General features: G+C 38.0%; 1 protein-coding gene across 9 annotated transcripts in view; it reads right to left on the reverse strand.

Annotated features, from left to right (window-relative positions):
- Positions 1-18,314, reverse strand: part of FREM1 (FRAS1 related extracellular matrix 1) — a 161,159-nt gene that overhangs the window by 78,842 nt on the left and 64,003 nt on the right. For 8 of the 9 annotated variants that reach the window (XM_053924556.2, XM_053924550.2, XM_053924551.1 and 5 more), the window contains 3 exons: positions 11,458-11,666; positions 8,773-8,866; positions 5,290-5,542 (listed from right to left, as the gene is read on the reverse strand). In XM_053924556.2, the coding sequence (XP_053780531.1) occupies positions 5,290-5,542; positions 8,773-8,866; positions 11,458-11,666 (556 nt within the window). Of the gene's footprint in view, positions 1-5,289; positions 5,543-8,772; positions 8,867-11,457; positions 11,667-18,314 lie in introns of those variants that run through there. The other variant, XR_008426875.2, reaches the window with a different exon arrangement.

The following is an 18,314-nucleotide window of genomic DNA, read 5'->3' on the forward strand; positions in this document are numbered from 1 at the left end:
TTAGTATTTATTTTATGCTGAATTTACTCCCTGGCCATGAGCTTCACTTTCTTCTGGGATATCTTTTTCTTCTGTGCAACCGCCTCTTCTGGTTTAGGGACAATCTGCTCTTGTTCAGTGAGGGTCATCTCAGCGTGGCAGGGAGAGCTCCTGTGTGGGTTAATCCGCCCCTGAGCTCTGTAAGTTCTATGCTGCATCTTGGGAGCTTTGTGCACCTGGATGTGCTCAATGACCAGAAAATCTACATCTAAACCCTTAAGTTCAGCATTGCTCTCTGCATTTCAAGCATGTGCAGCAAAAACTCTGCACTCTTTTTGAGCCACCAACCCTGTGTCCAGCCCCACTGTTTGGCCAGGGCACACCTACCAACTCTACCATCATATCGACGGAATGGGACACATTTCTTCTTTAAAGCAACATCTTTCAGATACTTGGTGGCTTTTCAAATATGCATACCCTTGATGGCCTGGGTAGTTTCACGAGTGTTCTTAAAGTGGACATGAAGACTTGAACCTCTTGATTTGCATGATTTTTGTGGGGGTTTATAGGTTAAGTGAACAGTAAACCATCTTCAGAGGTCACCTCTGGTTGCTTTCAGGAAAAGGAAGAGTGAAGGCTCCTGGGAGAATTCATGAGAACTCAATGTCTCACCATATTTTATTTATTAAGCCTATGTTTATAATAACTATGAGTTTATAACATTTAATAAATATTATATTAGAAAAAATATTGCTACAATAAATGTCTGAGATTTTACTGCCTATGTTTTCTTCTAGGCTTCTTATGGTTTCACATCTAACACTTAAGTTTTCATCCATTTTGAGTTTATCCTTGTATATGGTGTGAGAAGATGATCTAGTTTCACTTTTTTGTATATATCTGTCCAATCTTCCTAATACCATTTGTTGAATAGCTTGTCTTTACCCCATTGTATGTTTTTTCCTCCTTTGTCAAATATTAATTGACCATAAAGGCATGGGTTTATTTCTGGGCTCTCTATTCTGTTCCATTGATCTGTATGTCTGTTTTTATGCCAGAATCATGATGTTTTGATTACTATAGCCTTGTCACATAGTTCAATATTAAGTAGCATGATCCCTCCACCATGTTATTTTTTTTGTCAAGATTGCTGTGGCTATTTGGGATCTTTTGTGGTTCCATATATTTTTTGAAATATTAATTCTGTGAAATATGCCATGGTATCTTGGTAGGAATTACATTCAATCTATAGTTTGTTTTGGGTAGTATGGACATTTTAATGATGTTAATGCTTCCTATCCACAAACATGGTATATGAGTATGCTTCCACTTATTTGTTTCTTTTTCAATTTTTTTCTTCAGTGTCTTATAATCTTTTGAGCACAGGTCTATTGCATCATTGTTAAATTTACTCCTAGGTATTTTGGGTTTTTTTTAAGCAATTATAAATAGGATTGTTTTCTTATTTTCCCTTTCTGACAGCAGGGGTGTCCAACCTTTTGGCATCTCTGGGCCATACTGGAAGAAGAAGAGTTGTCTTGGGCTGCACATTAAAATACAAACACTAATGAAAACTGATGAGCAAAAAAAGGTTTTAAGTACATTTACAATTTTGTGTTCGGCCATATTCATAGCCATCGTGGTCCTGGGCCACATTCGGCCCACAGGCTGCAGGTTGGACACCCCTGTTTCGTTATTGGTGTATAAAAATGCAATGGATTTTTGGATATTTTATTATGTATCCAGCTACTTTACTTAATTCATTTATCAGTTCCAGAAATTTCTGGTGAAATCTTTAGGTTTCTCTATACACAGTATCATGACATCTGCAAATAATGACAGTTTTACTTCTTCCTCTTCAATTTGAATGCCCTTTATTTCTTCTTGTCTGATTGCTGTGGCTAGGACTTCCAGTACAATGTTGAATAATAGTGGTATCAGCTCAGACAAGGGAACAAAAGAAAAAAAATGGCCTACAAATGGCCTACAAATGGCCTACACCAAAATAAAAAGCTTTTGCAAAGCAAAGGAAACCATAGACAAAATGAAAAGAAAATCTACTGAGTGGAAGAACATATTCACTGATACATCTGAGGAGGGCTTAATATCCATAATTTATAAGGAACTTTTAAAACTCAACACCAAAAAAACCCAATTAAGAAATGGGAAAAAGATTTGAAGAGACACTTCTCCAAAGGGGACATACAGATGTCCTATAGACACATGAAAAGATGCTCAATGTCACTAATCATCAGAGAAATGCAATTGAAACCACAATGAGATATCACCTCATAACTGTCAGAATGGCCATCAGCAAAAAATCATTAAACAAGTGTCGGTGAGGTTGTGGCGAAAGGGGAACCCTCGTGCACTGTTGGTGGGAATATAGATTGGTGCAGCCACTGTGGAAAGCAGTATGAAGTTGCCTCAAAAATTAATAATGAAACTGCCTTATGATCCAGCACCTCCACTTCTGGGGATATATACAAAGAAACCCAAAACACTAATTAGAAAGAATATATGTGCCCTTATGTTAATTGCAGCGATATTTACAATACCCAAGACTTAGAAGCAGCCCAAGTGCTTATCAGTAGATGAGTGGATAAAAATGCTATGGTACATTTACACAGTGGAATTCTACGTAGCCATAAAAATAAAAAGAAATCTTACCTTCTGCGATAGCATGGATGGACCTGCAGAGTATTAGGCTAAGTAAAATAACCAGTCAGAGAAAGACAAGGACCGTACATATGATTTCACTTATATGTGAAATCTAATTAACAAAATAAACTAACAAAGTGGGGACAGACTCAAGGACACAGAGAACATTCTAACAGCTGTCAGAGGAGATGGAGGGGCTTGGAGGCTGGGTGAGAAGGGTGAAGGTAGTAAGCAAAAAGAAAAGACCCATGGACACAGACAACAATATGGTGATTGCCAGAGGAAAGGAGGTGGAAGGAAGTTGAAGAAGGTAAAGGAGGGGGTGGTAAATGGTGATGGAAGGAGACTTGACTAGCGGTGGTGAACACACAGTACAGTACACAGATGATGTAGTGTAGCACTGTACACCTGAAACCTGTGTAATTTTATTAACAATGTCACCCCAACAAATTCAATAAAAATAAATAAAAGAAAAAAAAATAATCTTCATAATTAATGAAAAAAGACTAAACTTTGGTGATAATCTAAATGAAAAAGGTAATCTATAAAACTGCACATACAACATAATTGCAACTATATTGAAAATTATGGTTAGAAAAAAGAAAATAAAAATACTGTAATACTGAAATGTTAAATAGTGATTATCTTTAACAGGTAAATAAACTAATTTTTTTCAAAACATCATGATATTTGTCTATACTTTGCAAGTTTTCTGCAGTGAGCATGTATTATTTTCATAATAATAGGAAGCAAATAAAATAATGGTGACAAATTATTCTCAGGTGACTTTTATAATCACTGCTACACAGACAAGAGGCTACCAAAACTAGATCTTCCAATACTGTGGTTCTTTATACAAATCTCAGTGCTACATAACTACCGATTGAATAATTATATGAACATTATAAGAAAACATAACACTCCAAAAAGAAAACATCTTTTGAATATAGTATTTCTGCTAACTTAATAACATAGCAAAAAAAATCTATTTGAAATAATTTGCCCTGGTGTCATACTAGGTCTCATGAAAAAAAGTAGTTGACATTTCCTTACATGGCTACCACACCTGTTGTTGAGCTCCTGGAACAAGGCACTGGAAGAGAAGATACAGTCATCTCATCCTAACTGATCTGTGCTGTACAAGCCTACCAAAGATGTTTAAATTATGTAGCAAACAACAATCATTGGTCTGCGGATGCCTTTCTGCCAGTCTATTTGAGAGCTCCTGGGGAAGTCAAAAAGAAGTACGTAGCTGTAAACTTTTAAGAGACACTGAAAGGCATCAAGCACCTGGACGATGCTCCCCAGGACAAGGAAATAACTACATGAACTTCAGCTAAGACTAAACACAGATAAAAAGACAAAGAAATGTCATTTAAAGAAAAAAGGTATCTGGGAGTGATTAAAATGTACAATGCTAATTGGCATGAGACAACTGGTACCCTAATAAAGCATCGTTTACCAAAATGCATATAAGAATATTATTTCCAAATGTTTTCTCCCATTTCCAAATTAATTCTTAGCTATCTCAGTCCTCCCTCCTTGAGTTCCCTTTGCCCTCCTCGCACTGCTTACATTCTCTATCTCTATCTCTTCAATTAAGCAAGTGATTTGAATTCTGATACCTCTTATTCCCACGACCACTCACTTGGCCTACACATCCAATCATACTTCCCACATGGAATATACAGGTTAGAGAGGCATAACCTGTATATGAGATTGTAATAGAGTCCAATGAAAGGTAGTTAGAGGAAGTATATGGTGTCATTACTGAGGAAGCGCCCCCAGTCCAGGATTCAGAAGATGCAGATATATCACACCATCATTTTTGCATGTGAATGGGTCTGTCTACCTATTTAAAGGAAAAGTCCTTCACAAGGTCTGGATTATACTACTTTGCAGTCCACAGTGCCTAGTGCTATGCCTTGCAGATACCAGATGGTGAATTAATATTTTTATTTATTTGAACAGTTTACATGGGGAATACATGCCACTGGGTAACACTATAATGTTATGCCAGAAATGTAAGCACGGTGCTAATAAAGAAGCAATTGCTGCATCTCTAATCTGGGTCCACCACTGTTGGGTGCTGTGGACAAGTTGCACAAAGCCTGAGACGTCATCTTTCCTTCTCAGAAACTTCAAAGGCATGCAGGTTACTTCTTAAAAGCTAGATGTGATCAGTAAACTTTTAAAATTAATAATATAATTACCTTAGGGAGTTTACTGCAGACATTTCTGCTATGATGTTATGATTTATGAACCCAGAAGCAGAAATTGCGATGGTCAAACAAACCCATCAACCAACTGACAAAAAAAACAAAACCCCAAAAAACCAGTTGACCAAAAAGGGGGTGAGGATAATAACCCCAGAGTAAACAGAAGGTCTATGTGCAAACATGATGAACAGAGTAACAATAATACTTGCTCTTTCTCTACTCTGAAATTCATTATATTACTGAGATCAGAAATACTTCTAAGTATGTGATCCTACTTGAAAAATGGGATGCAGGCTGCTGCGGCTTCTTTTTAATGGAAGCAGGCATTAAGACTTTTAGATTATTGGAAGCTATAGTGAGACATGGGGTTAAGATTCTGGCGTGTTACTTGCATCCCCTCACTCAAACTAGTCACATTGCTGTCATTTACCTGTGTGTTTGTACGTCACAGCCCCTGAGACAACGTCTCCCTGAGAGAACTGATCCACTGTGACTCCAGCTTTCCTCACCACCCCATGCTGAGGTTCCCGAGAAATTATAAACATCAGTCTCAAGTCATCACTGTCCGCATCAGTAGCAAAAATGTATTCAGAGGTGATGACCACCTCATCGCCCTCTGAGCAGTGCATCCTGGGGTTGAGGTCAGGCTTTAGGATCGGTGGCTCATCATTTACAGGAAATACCTAAGTAGGAAAAAAATGCATGTTTTCAAGAAAAAGCAAGCAATGACAAATTGCCCAACTGGTAACCCATAGCTCATAGTCGGAATGACAGGCATTTTCAATCTTCCAGACACATGAAACAATAGCCATGGAATTTGGCCAAGTGGTTTGTATCTTTTCACTTTCCCCACATGGCTCATCTTGCAAGAAATGACCCACATGAGAGACATTTTAGGTAGGAATGGGAGAGTGCAGTTATGGTTTGGGACTCAAGTCTCCCATTTGTTTTCAGGCAGACAAAATATAAATGTAATACAAGCATCCTTCACCAAAGCCCCTATCCTCCTTCATTAAATTCACACATATTCTAGAGGAAATTTGGTCCTTGTGGTCTTATGCATTTACATTTACCACATCAAAGTTATTTATATTTCAAATTACAAAGCTCTATTCCACCCTCAATTTCCTGCCACCCAGGAAGTTTCTCTGGACCCACAATAAGTAGCAGCTGCATTTGAAACATTTTGAGTTAAACCCGAAACTCCATACCCATCAAATCAATGCCGGGTTTCAACTTGACGAAACATTTTTCTCTCACTGCCATGGCAGTAAAGCCCCAAGTGGAGGGTAAAGAAAACAGCACAGGCATGCACTGACTCTCAGAATTGAAAGAGATGATGAAGAAATTTGAAAATGTATGTCTTCTAAATGGGAATGAAGGGCATTCCTCCTCTGAGTTCACAGCTGCAACTTGGTGTATGTCACAAGTAGAAGTTGATTTACTAAGTCCGGCCTGTGAATACTCTCAACCCGACATTTCCGTCCCCCGTGCCTCAGTCAAAGGGATCTTCTAAACTTGGGCTCTCATCAAGTCACTGCCCAGTGGGAACCTTCAGTGGCTTCCCAGTGCTTCTCCCAGGATGTCTCTGGCCTCACCTCACACTATGGGGTGCCTTTGCCACCCCACTCCATTTTCACCCCAAAACACTGCACTCCTCCTGTCTCAGGTCTTTGCACCACCTAGCATCCTCTCTCTGCCCCCTGGCTTGGTTGGCCCTGTGCCCAGCTTTTTGCCCAGCTCTTTGCCCAGCTCTTTGCCCAGCTCTTTGTGTGGCTATCTCCTCCCCCAGGTCACATGTGCATTCCTCAGAAACACTTGTTTGACAACTCAAGCTCATTTAGAAACTTCTACTATTTACTCTCTTTTAGCACCCCATTTATTTGTAGAACACATCCATATTTTAATGAATTAATTATTTCAGTGATAATCTGTTTAATGTCTGCCTTCAATCTTTGCCTGTAAGATTTATTCATCTCGTTCATCATCATATCCCCAGCATCTAGCACAGAACCTGGCATATAGATGACACTAGTAAGGGGGGAGGGGGAAGGTTGAGGTAGAAGAGGGTATAGGATGGATAAACGGTAATGGAAAAAATACAATTAAAAAATTAACTATTAAAAAACTCAAAAAAGAACACACTAATTAAATATTTATGGCATAAGTGAATACCTGAATGTAACCCTGTATATATGCCCTGATTACCCTGCTGTTTCAACAGTTGTTACACTCTGCAACGAGTACACGTGAAATTATGTTGACATTTTACTTTAATGTATAGAGAGAGGGGGTGCTTGAAGCCCAGGCTTATTTATTTAATCAAAGATTAAAAAGCATACAATATTCTATTTCCTATTGGCTTATAAGGAAACAATATCTCTGTTCAAGTCCTCTGAGTGGATTCACTAAAAACCATCATTATTACTGTTCTTGACATGATCAATATATCTCACCAATACATTCACAGTGACCACCTCGCAGCAGTTCACAAAATAGCCTCCGTTTCCAATGACTAATAAAGTCTAATTGCAACAGAATTCAAACATTCCTCCTAGATAAAAAACAATCACACATAATTGTTCAAAACTTGTTTTTACTTCTGATTGGCTTTCAAAGGTCATGCCCTTTGGTCTAAAAAGGAAAAATAAACACATTGCTTTCCCCAAACGCACTGCTTATTGTCATTAATGAGAAGATGGTAAACGCTGGAAGGTAAGTAGGCCTGGCTTTTTTCACCCCTAAAATTTGCTTTTCAGTAAAAAAAGTAACTCAGAAATGCTCTCTCTATATATAAAAGTCGGCCAATAAAAAATAAAATTTCTTATTGAAACTGAAATAATATACTGTTCTTCATCTAGACCTCAAGGCCACCATGAGGAGTAAGTGGAAAAATGGAAGGAGGAAGCTCTTCGTCGTGACTGGCACGGATCAGTTCTCAGGAGATGCTAGCAAGCACGATCATTATGATCACCTGGTATTTACAGCCGTGGTAGTGGTGAGGAGGAGGAACACTGGTCTAAGCACCAGAGAGAGCAGTGCCAGCCCAGGTCTACACAGTCAAGATAATGACCCTGGACAAGCCACTGAACCTTCTTGGGCCTACATGTCCTTCACCAAAAAATGGGGATAATGCCTTCCCTGTCTCCTTAAAACATTAGATGGATGTGATCATTCTCAATTAATTATTAACTGTAAAATATTTTACAAATCCATTATTATTGTCACAAATAATAATTTCATATTACAAAGATCTGATAAAATTCAAACAGAAATAGAATTTATTACTGTAAGAATAATTAGTGGCTCTTCCATGAGCATAATGAGTCTTTCCGAAGACCTCCCTTTGTCACTAACTATAGTAAGTGACAAATCCTAGGAGTTATGCCTAAGGATCTGGGTGGTCACTTGACAGCAAAACTTGGGGGTTCCCATCAGGCCTTCAGGCATACACTCAACCTTTATGTGCAGATTTTTCTTCATTTGTCAAAAGAGGGAAAATCATCATTTCAAACATACCTCAGGCCAATTCACAAAGGGGCACCAGGCACATACAGACATAGCTTTGTCCATGATACAGAGAAAATCCTAGTGATGCTAGTCTAACCTGCCCAGCTGCAGGTTGAGTGTTACAGTTCAAAAATATTAGAAATAATTTATACATAAAATCAATTGTTTGTTAAGTATATGGGCGTGAGGCCAGAGCAGCTCTATCTTTAAACAGATTGGAGAAAAAACACAGTATGCCCATTGCACCCGAACAGCTTTGCTCTCTATTTCCTGTCCTGAGACATTCAAAGCTGTAAGCAGGCATTCTCATCTTTGGAGCTGTGTGTTTGAAATTCTGTCAGAGACTCTAAGAAGCTTCTAAACCAGACACTCTATCTGACCAGGGAGGAAACTTTCCACCCACCTCAATATGCAGAACAAATTCTCCCGAATTGGTGCCATCTGTGACCTCCAAGAGTATGTCATCCTGAAGTATCTCGGAACCATCGTGCCGATACCTGTGGGGAGGAATTTGTCACAACCTCTCAAGGCCACTCTGAGAGTATCCTGAGATGTCTGACACAAGAGCTTATCCTTGGCTTTGGTCGTAAGTTCAAAAAATAAGTATCAAAAAATGCAGGATAATCATATTTAACTACTTAAATATCCCTGAATGTAAAATTGCTCCATCTTGGAAAAACATGTCACATGCATTCATAATTCCTCCTCAAATCCAAAAGCAGCCCGTAAACTTTCCACTATGACAATGGAAACCAGTCGGTGCAGCTCCCGTCACTTACAGAAAACAGAGGTCGGTGCAAGGGGGAATCTGAGACTGGGCAGTAGACGGTAAGAGCAGGACACAGCGTGGACTCGGACGACTCTCCCTCCTCCTTCACTAAGGCTAATCCTTCTGCCTGTGCTCTGGAGCTATTCATCTCTTCTCTAAAACTTGGATCTATGGAGTATTTGTTGCCTCTCTTCTGCCATTTCCCTTTTCTATTTACTACCTCTCTTCCTCTCCATCTATAAAAATTTCAGAGATAAAGATAGTTTTCCTTAGTCTAGCCTTGGGCTCACTGTCCTTTAATCTCAATCAAGTTTCTTAAAGAAATTGTTTGTTCCTAGACTTTCCATCTACTCTCCAGCCCACTGTAGTGATATGGGGTTAGTTCTAAATAGCTGTTACCCTGAGCCAAATTTCTAGCTTATCAATCATCTGTTTAAGATACACAGGAAAGGAAATAAGACTTACACAATTAAATTAGAAGTTCCACTAGAAGCCAATCACAAAGTACTACACATTGTATGATACCATTTGTATGAAAGGCCCAGAATGGGCAAATCTACAGAGATAGAAAGTAGGTGAGTGGTGGTCTAGTGACGGGAGGGGAAGAAGGATTGGGAGGGGGCAGATAAAGGGTACAGGATGTCTTTTTGGGGTAATGAAAACATTTCAAAATTGACTATGGTGAGAGTTGCCCAAATCTATGAATATATGGAATATATAATCTATGAATATATATACTTAAATGAGTAAATTGTGTATGTAAGTCATGTAAATTGTATCTCAACAAAGTTGGTTAAAATAAAAAAGGAAGTTGCATTAACAATAGTATAGTATATTGAGCATATACAAAAAACACATATGAAAATTTCCAGGGTTAAAAGGTATTTGCTCAGAACTAGTCTCTCCCTACTCTGGTTAGAGGAGTTGGGATTCTATTCCAGTGGTGGAGAAGGTCCACTTCCTGCTTCCAGCATCCTTTCCACAAGCTGTTTCCTATACTTTACTTGGCCATGCTCCCTGATATTTTCAGCAAGTTAGATTGGTATGAGATAATGTGCTAAAGCTATCTTACCATGCCAAAATTTCTAAAAGATCCAAGTGGGTCTAGGAGGACACATCCAAAGGCATGGCTGTGCAGTCAAACAGAACTTCTGTTATGACCAGACTATGCCATATACTAAGGGACCTCACCCCTTTGTAGTTTAGTTTCAACTATAACAAGAGTAGAACCATCTACCTTGTCCAGCTTGACTGATGTGAAGACTAAATTTTAAAAAATAACAAAAAACATAATAGCAAATCTCTAGAAGAATACTTAAACTATGTGTGCTGTCTAATATCTTCTATCCATCACTCACACACTAGTAGAATTACTTAAATAGCTCTCTAATGTGTAGTTAAGAACTAAGATCTCAAAAGAAAAGGAAAGGAAATTTTAATGAGGATAAGAGTAGTGAAAAGAGTTAAAGATATTGGAGACTGTAAATAAATAATGTAACTAAACCATCAGATGAAATTGACCTTGCTGTGCACAAATCCTAGTTCCTAGTCAACATTCAAGTATGAAACTCGGCATTTGATGCCTCATACTTCCTACTACACTCTATCAGAAAGGCCAGAATTCCTATCTATAACTTGAACTTGTGAGAAATTAACCAGTATGTTGTTCTACCTGACCACTGCTTTTGAGTATTTTGCATTGTTTTAACAGAATTTTTTTTACTAGATTTTGTAGAAAAGCTTCTTACAGAACCATGAAAGACTAGGTTCAAAGTAAGGGAACCACTGTAGAACAATGAGCAGAGTCTGTCCTATCCCTGACTGTCAGAGAGCCAAGTCCTACTCCATACCCTACCTACCCAGCCTATCCTATTTGTTTGCCTGCAAATCCCCTTTCCCGTAGAAAGTAATAAAATTTACACTAAAGGCATTGATCAATAGAATTCTATCCCCTTTAAGAAAAGCCAAGTACAATTATGTAGATTAGCTTTACAGATGATTTCAGTCTATATTCATCTAGTTTGACTGTTATTTCTTGTGATATATATAATTTCAGCAAATTTAATGTTCATGGTAATGACTCTTTGCTGTTTAAATATCCATAAAGTCATTCCCATTGTTACAGCAAGCCAGAGGGAAAGAAACTGGAGGAAAATTAAAATGTTATCATTTCTAATTTTCAACTGACCCTTGAAGGTATTGAGCAGCATGCTAGTACTTCTGAATGAATCGGAGGAACTTTCTTTTACTCTGCCTCTCTGTTGATCCAGAGGTGAGCCAAAGCATGTAAAGAAAAAAAAAGCCAGGAAATGTTCTAACCTAACTTTTAAGGCATGGAGGTCTCCCCAAGAAAATGTGCCCCCTGTGTTTAGAGGAAACCCATCCAGCTCCACCCTTCCATGCTGAGGCAGCCTCTGCAGGGAGAGGTAGATATTGTCCAGTATGGTATCCACGTCAGAAATCAGAATGTGCTCTGTGCTGACAACACAGTGACCTCCCTCAGCCACTCTCAGAGGGTTGGTGAGTACCTAGAAAGAAAGAAAGAAAGAGAGAAACACTTAAAGCTTTGTTTCATGAGGTATCCCTGAAGAGGAGCTCATTAATCCAACAAAATAAATTCCAATACCATATTAACATGTTAAATAATTTTTCAAGAATGTGGTAAAGAGGTCAAGTTCAAAGCTGAACATCTCAGCTGAGAAATACTGTTTACAAAATGTTTCACATTCTAAGCTTTGATGGCTACAAAGAAACAAGGCAGATCTATAAACCTGAAAGTATCTATATTTCGTTTATCCCAGACTCTGTACAGTAAAAGCAGGAAATTGGTCACTATCAGGGTGCTAACACGAGAAAATAACATTCATCATCATGTCCACACTTACCATTGCTCAACACAAAATGAACAAAACCTATATCAAATTTTCCTAGAGACACAATCCATCTCTTTTCTTCCACATAAATGTTCTTAAGGACTTGGGAAATTAATTGGAGTTTTTAAACATCAGTTATAGTACTTCAGAGGTGGAAGTGGAACAGGGAAATTGAAGATAAGAATTTGAACATTCCATAGGGAATAGATTTATTCAAATATTATACTTAAGTATTGAAGCCAATCCAAGATGATGGTGCAGTAGGTGGGAGCTACATTATTAACCTTTTCCTAGAACCAAACTGGAATTAAATTAAATTATAGAAAAATCATTCTGAATAACCAACTGAACGCTAGCTGGAGAGAAGCCTTACAACCAAGGACATACGGAAGAAACCACATCACCACAACAATACTGGTGGTAAGTGTAGAGGTGCAAGAGGGCTGGCTGGACTCCCACGGGTGGCAGCTGAAGTTCCAGAGGAATATTTCTGTAGATGGGGGTTCCTACTGAGAAGTTTGGGCTCTAAATCCCAACCTGGGCACCCAAGCTTAGAGTACCAGCATCGGGAAAGACACCCAAATAACATCTAGGCATGAAAAGCAGTGGGGTTTCTGTCTGTCAGGGAGAGATGAGTAGAGAAACAGCCTCTTTAAAGGCCAACACAAAATTTCATTTGCATCCACTTACCCTGGGCTCTGGCAGAGGGAGAAGAGAGTGGACTAAGATGCATAAGGAGAGTCTGGGACTGGTAACACCGGGGAGAAAGCTAAAGGGTCAACCACCAGGATCCCTGGCTTCAATCATCACCCATACTTTAGGAGCCATCTTTCTCAGGAGAGCTTTCTACTCCATGCACAACAGCCCAAGGGGATGCAATAGACTCATCTGCAGGAATCCTCACCCCACCTTATGGAAGTTAAGCCCTGGCAAGGAGTAAAGCCATGAGCTATCTCAGTGATCAAGCCTACCATCAAAGGCAAACCTCCAGGAGGTCTGACACATTAGCTGACCCTCCCCAGGACCCAGTGGTGGTAAAAGTGGGCCTTAGTGTGCAGCCTGGTACTTTCTGCACACACCAAGGCCTGGCAGAGGGAGCTACAAAGTATGGATCACTGATGGCTCTAAACAGGTTGCCCAGGGCCAGTCACAGGCAGTGGCTGACATAGGTCTCAACTAGAGTCTTTGTGGATCTACCTAACACTTAGAAACAAACATAAAGAGGCAGATAACATGGGAAGACAAAGAAATAAGCCCGAGATGAAAGAACTAGAACATTCTCCAGAAGAAGAACTAGATGAATTGGAGGCAAGCAATTTATCAGATAGTTTAGAGTAATGATTCTAAGGATACTTAGCAGCCTGAAAAAAAAGATATAGAAACCATAAAAAAAGGACCAGTCAGAAATAAAGAATACATTATCTAAAATAAATAATATACTGAAAGGAATAAAAAGTAGGATAGATGAACTAGAGGGTCAAATCAGTGATTTGGAGAACAAGGTAGAAAAAAACACTCAAGCAGGGCAGCAAAAAGAAAAAAGAATTTTAAAAAATGAGGAGAGTTTCAGAAATTTTGGGGACAACACAAAGTATAACAGTATAACAACATTGCATCATGGGAATAGAAGAAGGAGAAGAGAGTGAACAAGGGATCAAGAACCTCTTTGAAGAAATAGTGACTAAAACCTTGCCTAATCTGACAGAGGAAAAAGACAAGTCCAGGAAGCTCAGAGAATCCCAAACAAGATGAACCTAAGAGGCCCATAGTAAGACACAACATAAGTAAAATGGCAAAGCTTAAAGACAAGGAGAAAGTCTTAAAAGTTGAAAGAGAAAAGCAGTTAGTTACCTACAAGGGAGCTCCAATTAGACTGTCATCTGATTTTTCAACAGAAACATTTCAGGCCAGGAGGGACTGGCATGAAATATTCAAGGTGATGAAAAGCAAAAAAACTACAATCAAGGGTGTCTTATGCAGCAAGGCTATTATTTGAAATCGAAGGAGAAATGAGGAGCTTCCCAGACAAGAAAAAGCTAAAGGAGTTTGTTAACACCAAACCAGTATGGAAACAAATGTTAAAGGGCTTGCTTTGAGAAGAAGTAGGAGAAAAAGGAAAAAGGAAAAAGACAGAGAATAGTTAAAAATAAAATGGCACTAAATACATATCTGTCAATAATCATTTTAAATGTAAGTAGCTTAAATGCTCCAACCAAAAGACAGAAGGTAGCTGAATGGATAAGAAAAAAAGACCCATATACCTCAGATCAAAAGATATACACAGGCTAAAAGTAAAGGGGTGGAAAAAGATATTTCATGCAAATGGAAAGGAAAAAAAGCTGGGGTAGATGTACTTATACCTGACAAAATAAACTTTAATACCAGGGCTAAAAGACAAAGAAGGAAACTACGTAATAATAAAGGGAACATCCAAGCAGAGAATATAACCCTAGTGAACATCTATGCACCCAACATAGGAGCACCTAAATATGTAAAGCAAATTTTGATACATATAAAGGGAGAGATCAACAGAAATACAGTCATAGTAGGGTATTTTAACACTCCATTGACTTCAATGGATAGATCTTAAAGGCAGAAAATCAATAAGGACACAGCAGACTTAAATGACATGCTAGATCACATGCACTTAATTGATATTTTCAGAGCATTTCTCCCCCAAAAAGCAGAATATACATACTTTTCAAGTGCACAAGGAACGTTTCTAGGATAAACCACATGTTAGGATATAACACAAGTCTCAATAAATGTAAGAATATTAAAATCATATCAAGCATCTTCTCTGACTACAATGCTATGAAACTAGAAATCAATCACAGGAAGAAAAATGAAAAATACACAAACACATGGACACTAAATAACATGTCATTAAACAACGAATGGATCAATGATGAGATCAAGGAAGAAACGAAAAGATACTGGAAACAAATGAAAATGAGAACACAAAAACCTCAAATCTGTGGGACAAGGGAAAGCAACGCTAAGAAAGAAACACATAGCATGACAGGCCTATCTCAAGAAAAAAGAAAAAGCTCCTGATCTCCAAAATATATAAAGAACTCACACGACTCCACTCCAGGAAGACAAACAACCCAATTAAAAAATGGGCAAAGGACTTCAACAGACACTTCTCCAAGGAAGACATACAGAAGGCCCAGAGACATATGAAAAGATGCTCAGCATCACTAGCCATCAGAGAGATGCAAATTAAAACCACAATGAGGTATCATCTCACACCAGTCAGAATGGCCAACATAAACAAATCCACAAACAAATGTTGGAGAGGATGCGGAGAAAAGGGAACCCTCGTGCACTGTTGGTGGGAATGCAGACTGGTGAGGCCACTGTGGAAAACAATATGGAATTTCCTCAGAAAACTAAAAATGGAACTGCCCTTTGACCCAGTAATTCCGCTGCTGGGATTATACCCTAAGAACACTGAAACACCAATCCAAAAGAATCTGTGCACCCCAATGTTCATAGCAGCACAATTTACAATAGCCAAATACTGGAAGCAACCGAAGTGCCCATCAGCAAACGAGTGGACCCAAAAACTATGGTATATTTACACAATGGAATTCTACGCAGCAGAGAGAAAGAAGGAGCTTATACCCTTTGCAACAGCATGGATGAAACTGGAGAGCATTATGCTAAGTGAAATAAGCCAGGAAGTGAGGGACAAATACCATATGATCTCACCTTTAACTGGAACATAAGCAATAGAAGGAAAAAGCAAACAAAATATAACCAGAGACATTGAAGTTAAGAACAATGTAACAATAGCAAGGGCGGGGGTGGGGGGTGGGGGCGGGGACAGTGGGTAGAGGGGATTACAGGAACTACTATAAAGGACACATGAACAAATCCAAGGGGGAGGGTGGAGAGGGGGGAGGGAAGTGGGTTCACCTGGGGTGGGGTGAAGGGATGGGGGAAAAGGCATACAACTGTAATTAAATAACAATAAATAAATTTAAAAAAAAAAAAAGAAAAAGCTCAAATAAACAATCTAATGTTACACTTAAAGAAACTTGAGAAAGAACAACAAAGTCCACTGTGAGTAAAAGGAAGGAAATAGTAAAAATCAGAGCAGAAATAAATGAAATGGAGTCTAAAAAAATTACAAAAGATCAATGAGTACAAGAGCTGGTTCTTTGAAAAGACAAACAAGATTGACAAACTTTTAACCAGACTCATCAAAAAAAAAGAAAGAGGACGTAAATAAATAAAACAACTGACACCAAAAGAATCAAGAGATTTTAAGAAAATATTATGAACAACTACATGCCAACAAACTGGACAACCTGGATGAAATGGATAAATTCCTAGAAACAGACAATCTTCCAAAGTTAAATCAGGAAGAATCAAATATCTGAACAGACAGATTACACCTAGTGATATTGAAGCAGTAATCAAAAAACTCCCAACAAACAAAAAGCCCTGAAATGGATGGCTTCACAGATGAATTTCAACCAAACATTCTGAGAACTAACACCTCTCATTCTCAAACTACTCAAAAAATTCAAGAGAAGGGAAGATTCCCAAGTTCATTTTATGATGCCAGCATTATCCTAATTCCCAAACCACATAAAGACACTGCAAAAAATGGAAAAATTATAGGCCAATATTCCTGATGAGCATAGATGCTAAAATCCTTAACAAAATATTAGCAAATTCAATATAGGAATACATCAAAAATATACACCACGATCAAGTGTGATTTATTCCAGGAATGCAAGGCTAGTACAGCATTTGCAAATCAATAAATGCGATTCACCACATAAACAAAATGAAAAATAAAAACCAAATGATCATATCAATACATGCAGAAAAGCATTAGATAAAATCTAGCGCCCATTTATGACAAAAATTCTCAGCAAAGTGGGTATAGAGGGAACATACCTAAATATAATGAAGACCATATATGTCAAACCCACTGCTGGCATCATACTCAATGGTCAAAAACTACAAGTTTCCCCTTAAGATCTGGAACAAGACAGAGATGTCTGCTTTCATCTCTCTTATTTAACATAGTACTGGAAGTCCTAGCCATAGCAATAAGACAAGAAGAAAAAATAAAAGGCATTGAAATTAGAAAGGAAGAAGTAAAACTGTCTTTATTCACAGATGACATGATACTGTATACAGAGAATCTAAAAGATTCCACCAAGAAACTACTACAACTGATATATGAATTCAGCAAAGTAGCAGAAAAAAATTATATCCAGAAATTAGTTGCATTTTTATATGCTAATAATGAACTAACAGAAATGGAAATTAAGAAAACAATCCCATTCACAAGTGCTTCAAAAAGAATAACATACATAGGAATAAACCTACCAGAGGATGTAAAAGACCTGTACTCAGAAAATTTTAAGACACTGAAGAAAGAAACTAAAGGAGATACAAATAAGTGGAAGCACATACCATGTTCTGAAGAATTAACATCATTAAAATGTCCATAGTACCCAAAGCAATCTATAGATTCAATGCAATTCCTATCAAGATTCCAATGGCATATTTCACAGGACTAGAATAAATATTTCAAAAATATTATGGAACTAAAAAAACCCCACATGGCAACAGTGATCCTGAGAAAGAAGAACAAAGCTGAAAGAATCACGCTCCCTAACATTAAACTATATTATAAGGTCATAGTAATCAAAACAGCATGGTACTGGCATAAAAACAGACACATAGGTCAATGGAACGGAATAGAAAGCCTAGAAATAAACCCACACCTTTATAGTCAATTAATACTCAACAGAGGAAGCAAGCACATACAGTGGGCTAAAGATAGTTTATTCAACAAATGGTACTGGAAAAATTGGACAGATAATGGGTTGGCCAAAAAGTTTGTTTTGTTTTGTTTTTCTGAAAGATGGCTGTAGCAGTTCTTAGTTGTCTTCATTTGAAACAATTTTATTAATTATTGTGGCAGCTGTTGTATCAGCATGTAATTTTTTTTTAATTATCAGAACTGGTGAATTTTTATGTAGCCATTTTAATATTGAAGATGGAAGAAAATATACAACATTTTCAGCATATTATGCTTTATTATTTCAAGAAAAGTAAAAGCACAGCTGAAATGCAAAAAAAGATTTGTGCAGTGTATGGAGAAGGTGCTGTGACTGATCTAACATGTCAGTTTCATGTTGGAAAATTCTCGCTGGATGATGCTCCACAGTTGGTTAGACCAGTTGAAGTTGATAACGATCAAATTGAGACATTAATTAAATACAATCAATTTTATAGCACACAGGAGATAGCCAACATACTCAAAATTTC

The sequence above is a fragment of the Desmodus rotundus genome, chromosome 1 (genome assembly GCF_022682495.2).
Source record: "Desmodus rotundus isolate HL8 chromosome 1, HLdesRot8A.1, whole genome shotgun sequence".
NCBI classification, from domain to species: Eukaryota; Metazoa; Chordata; class Mammalia; order Chiroptera; family Phyllostomidae; genus Desmodus; species Desmodus rotundus.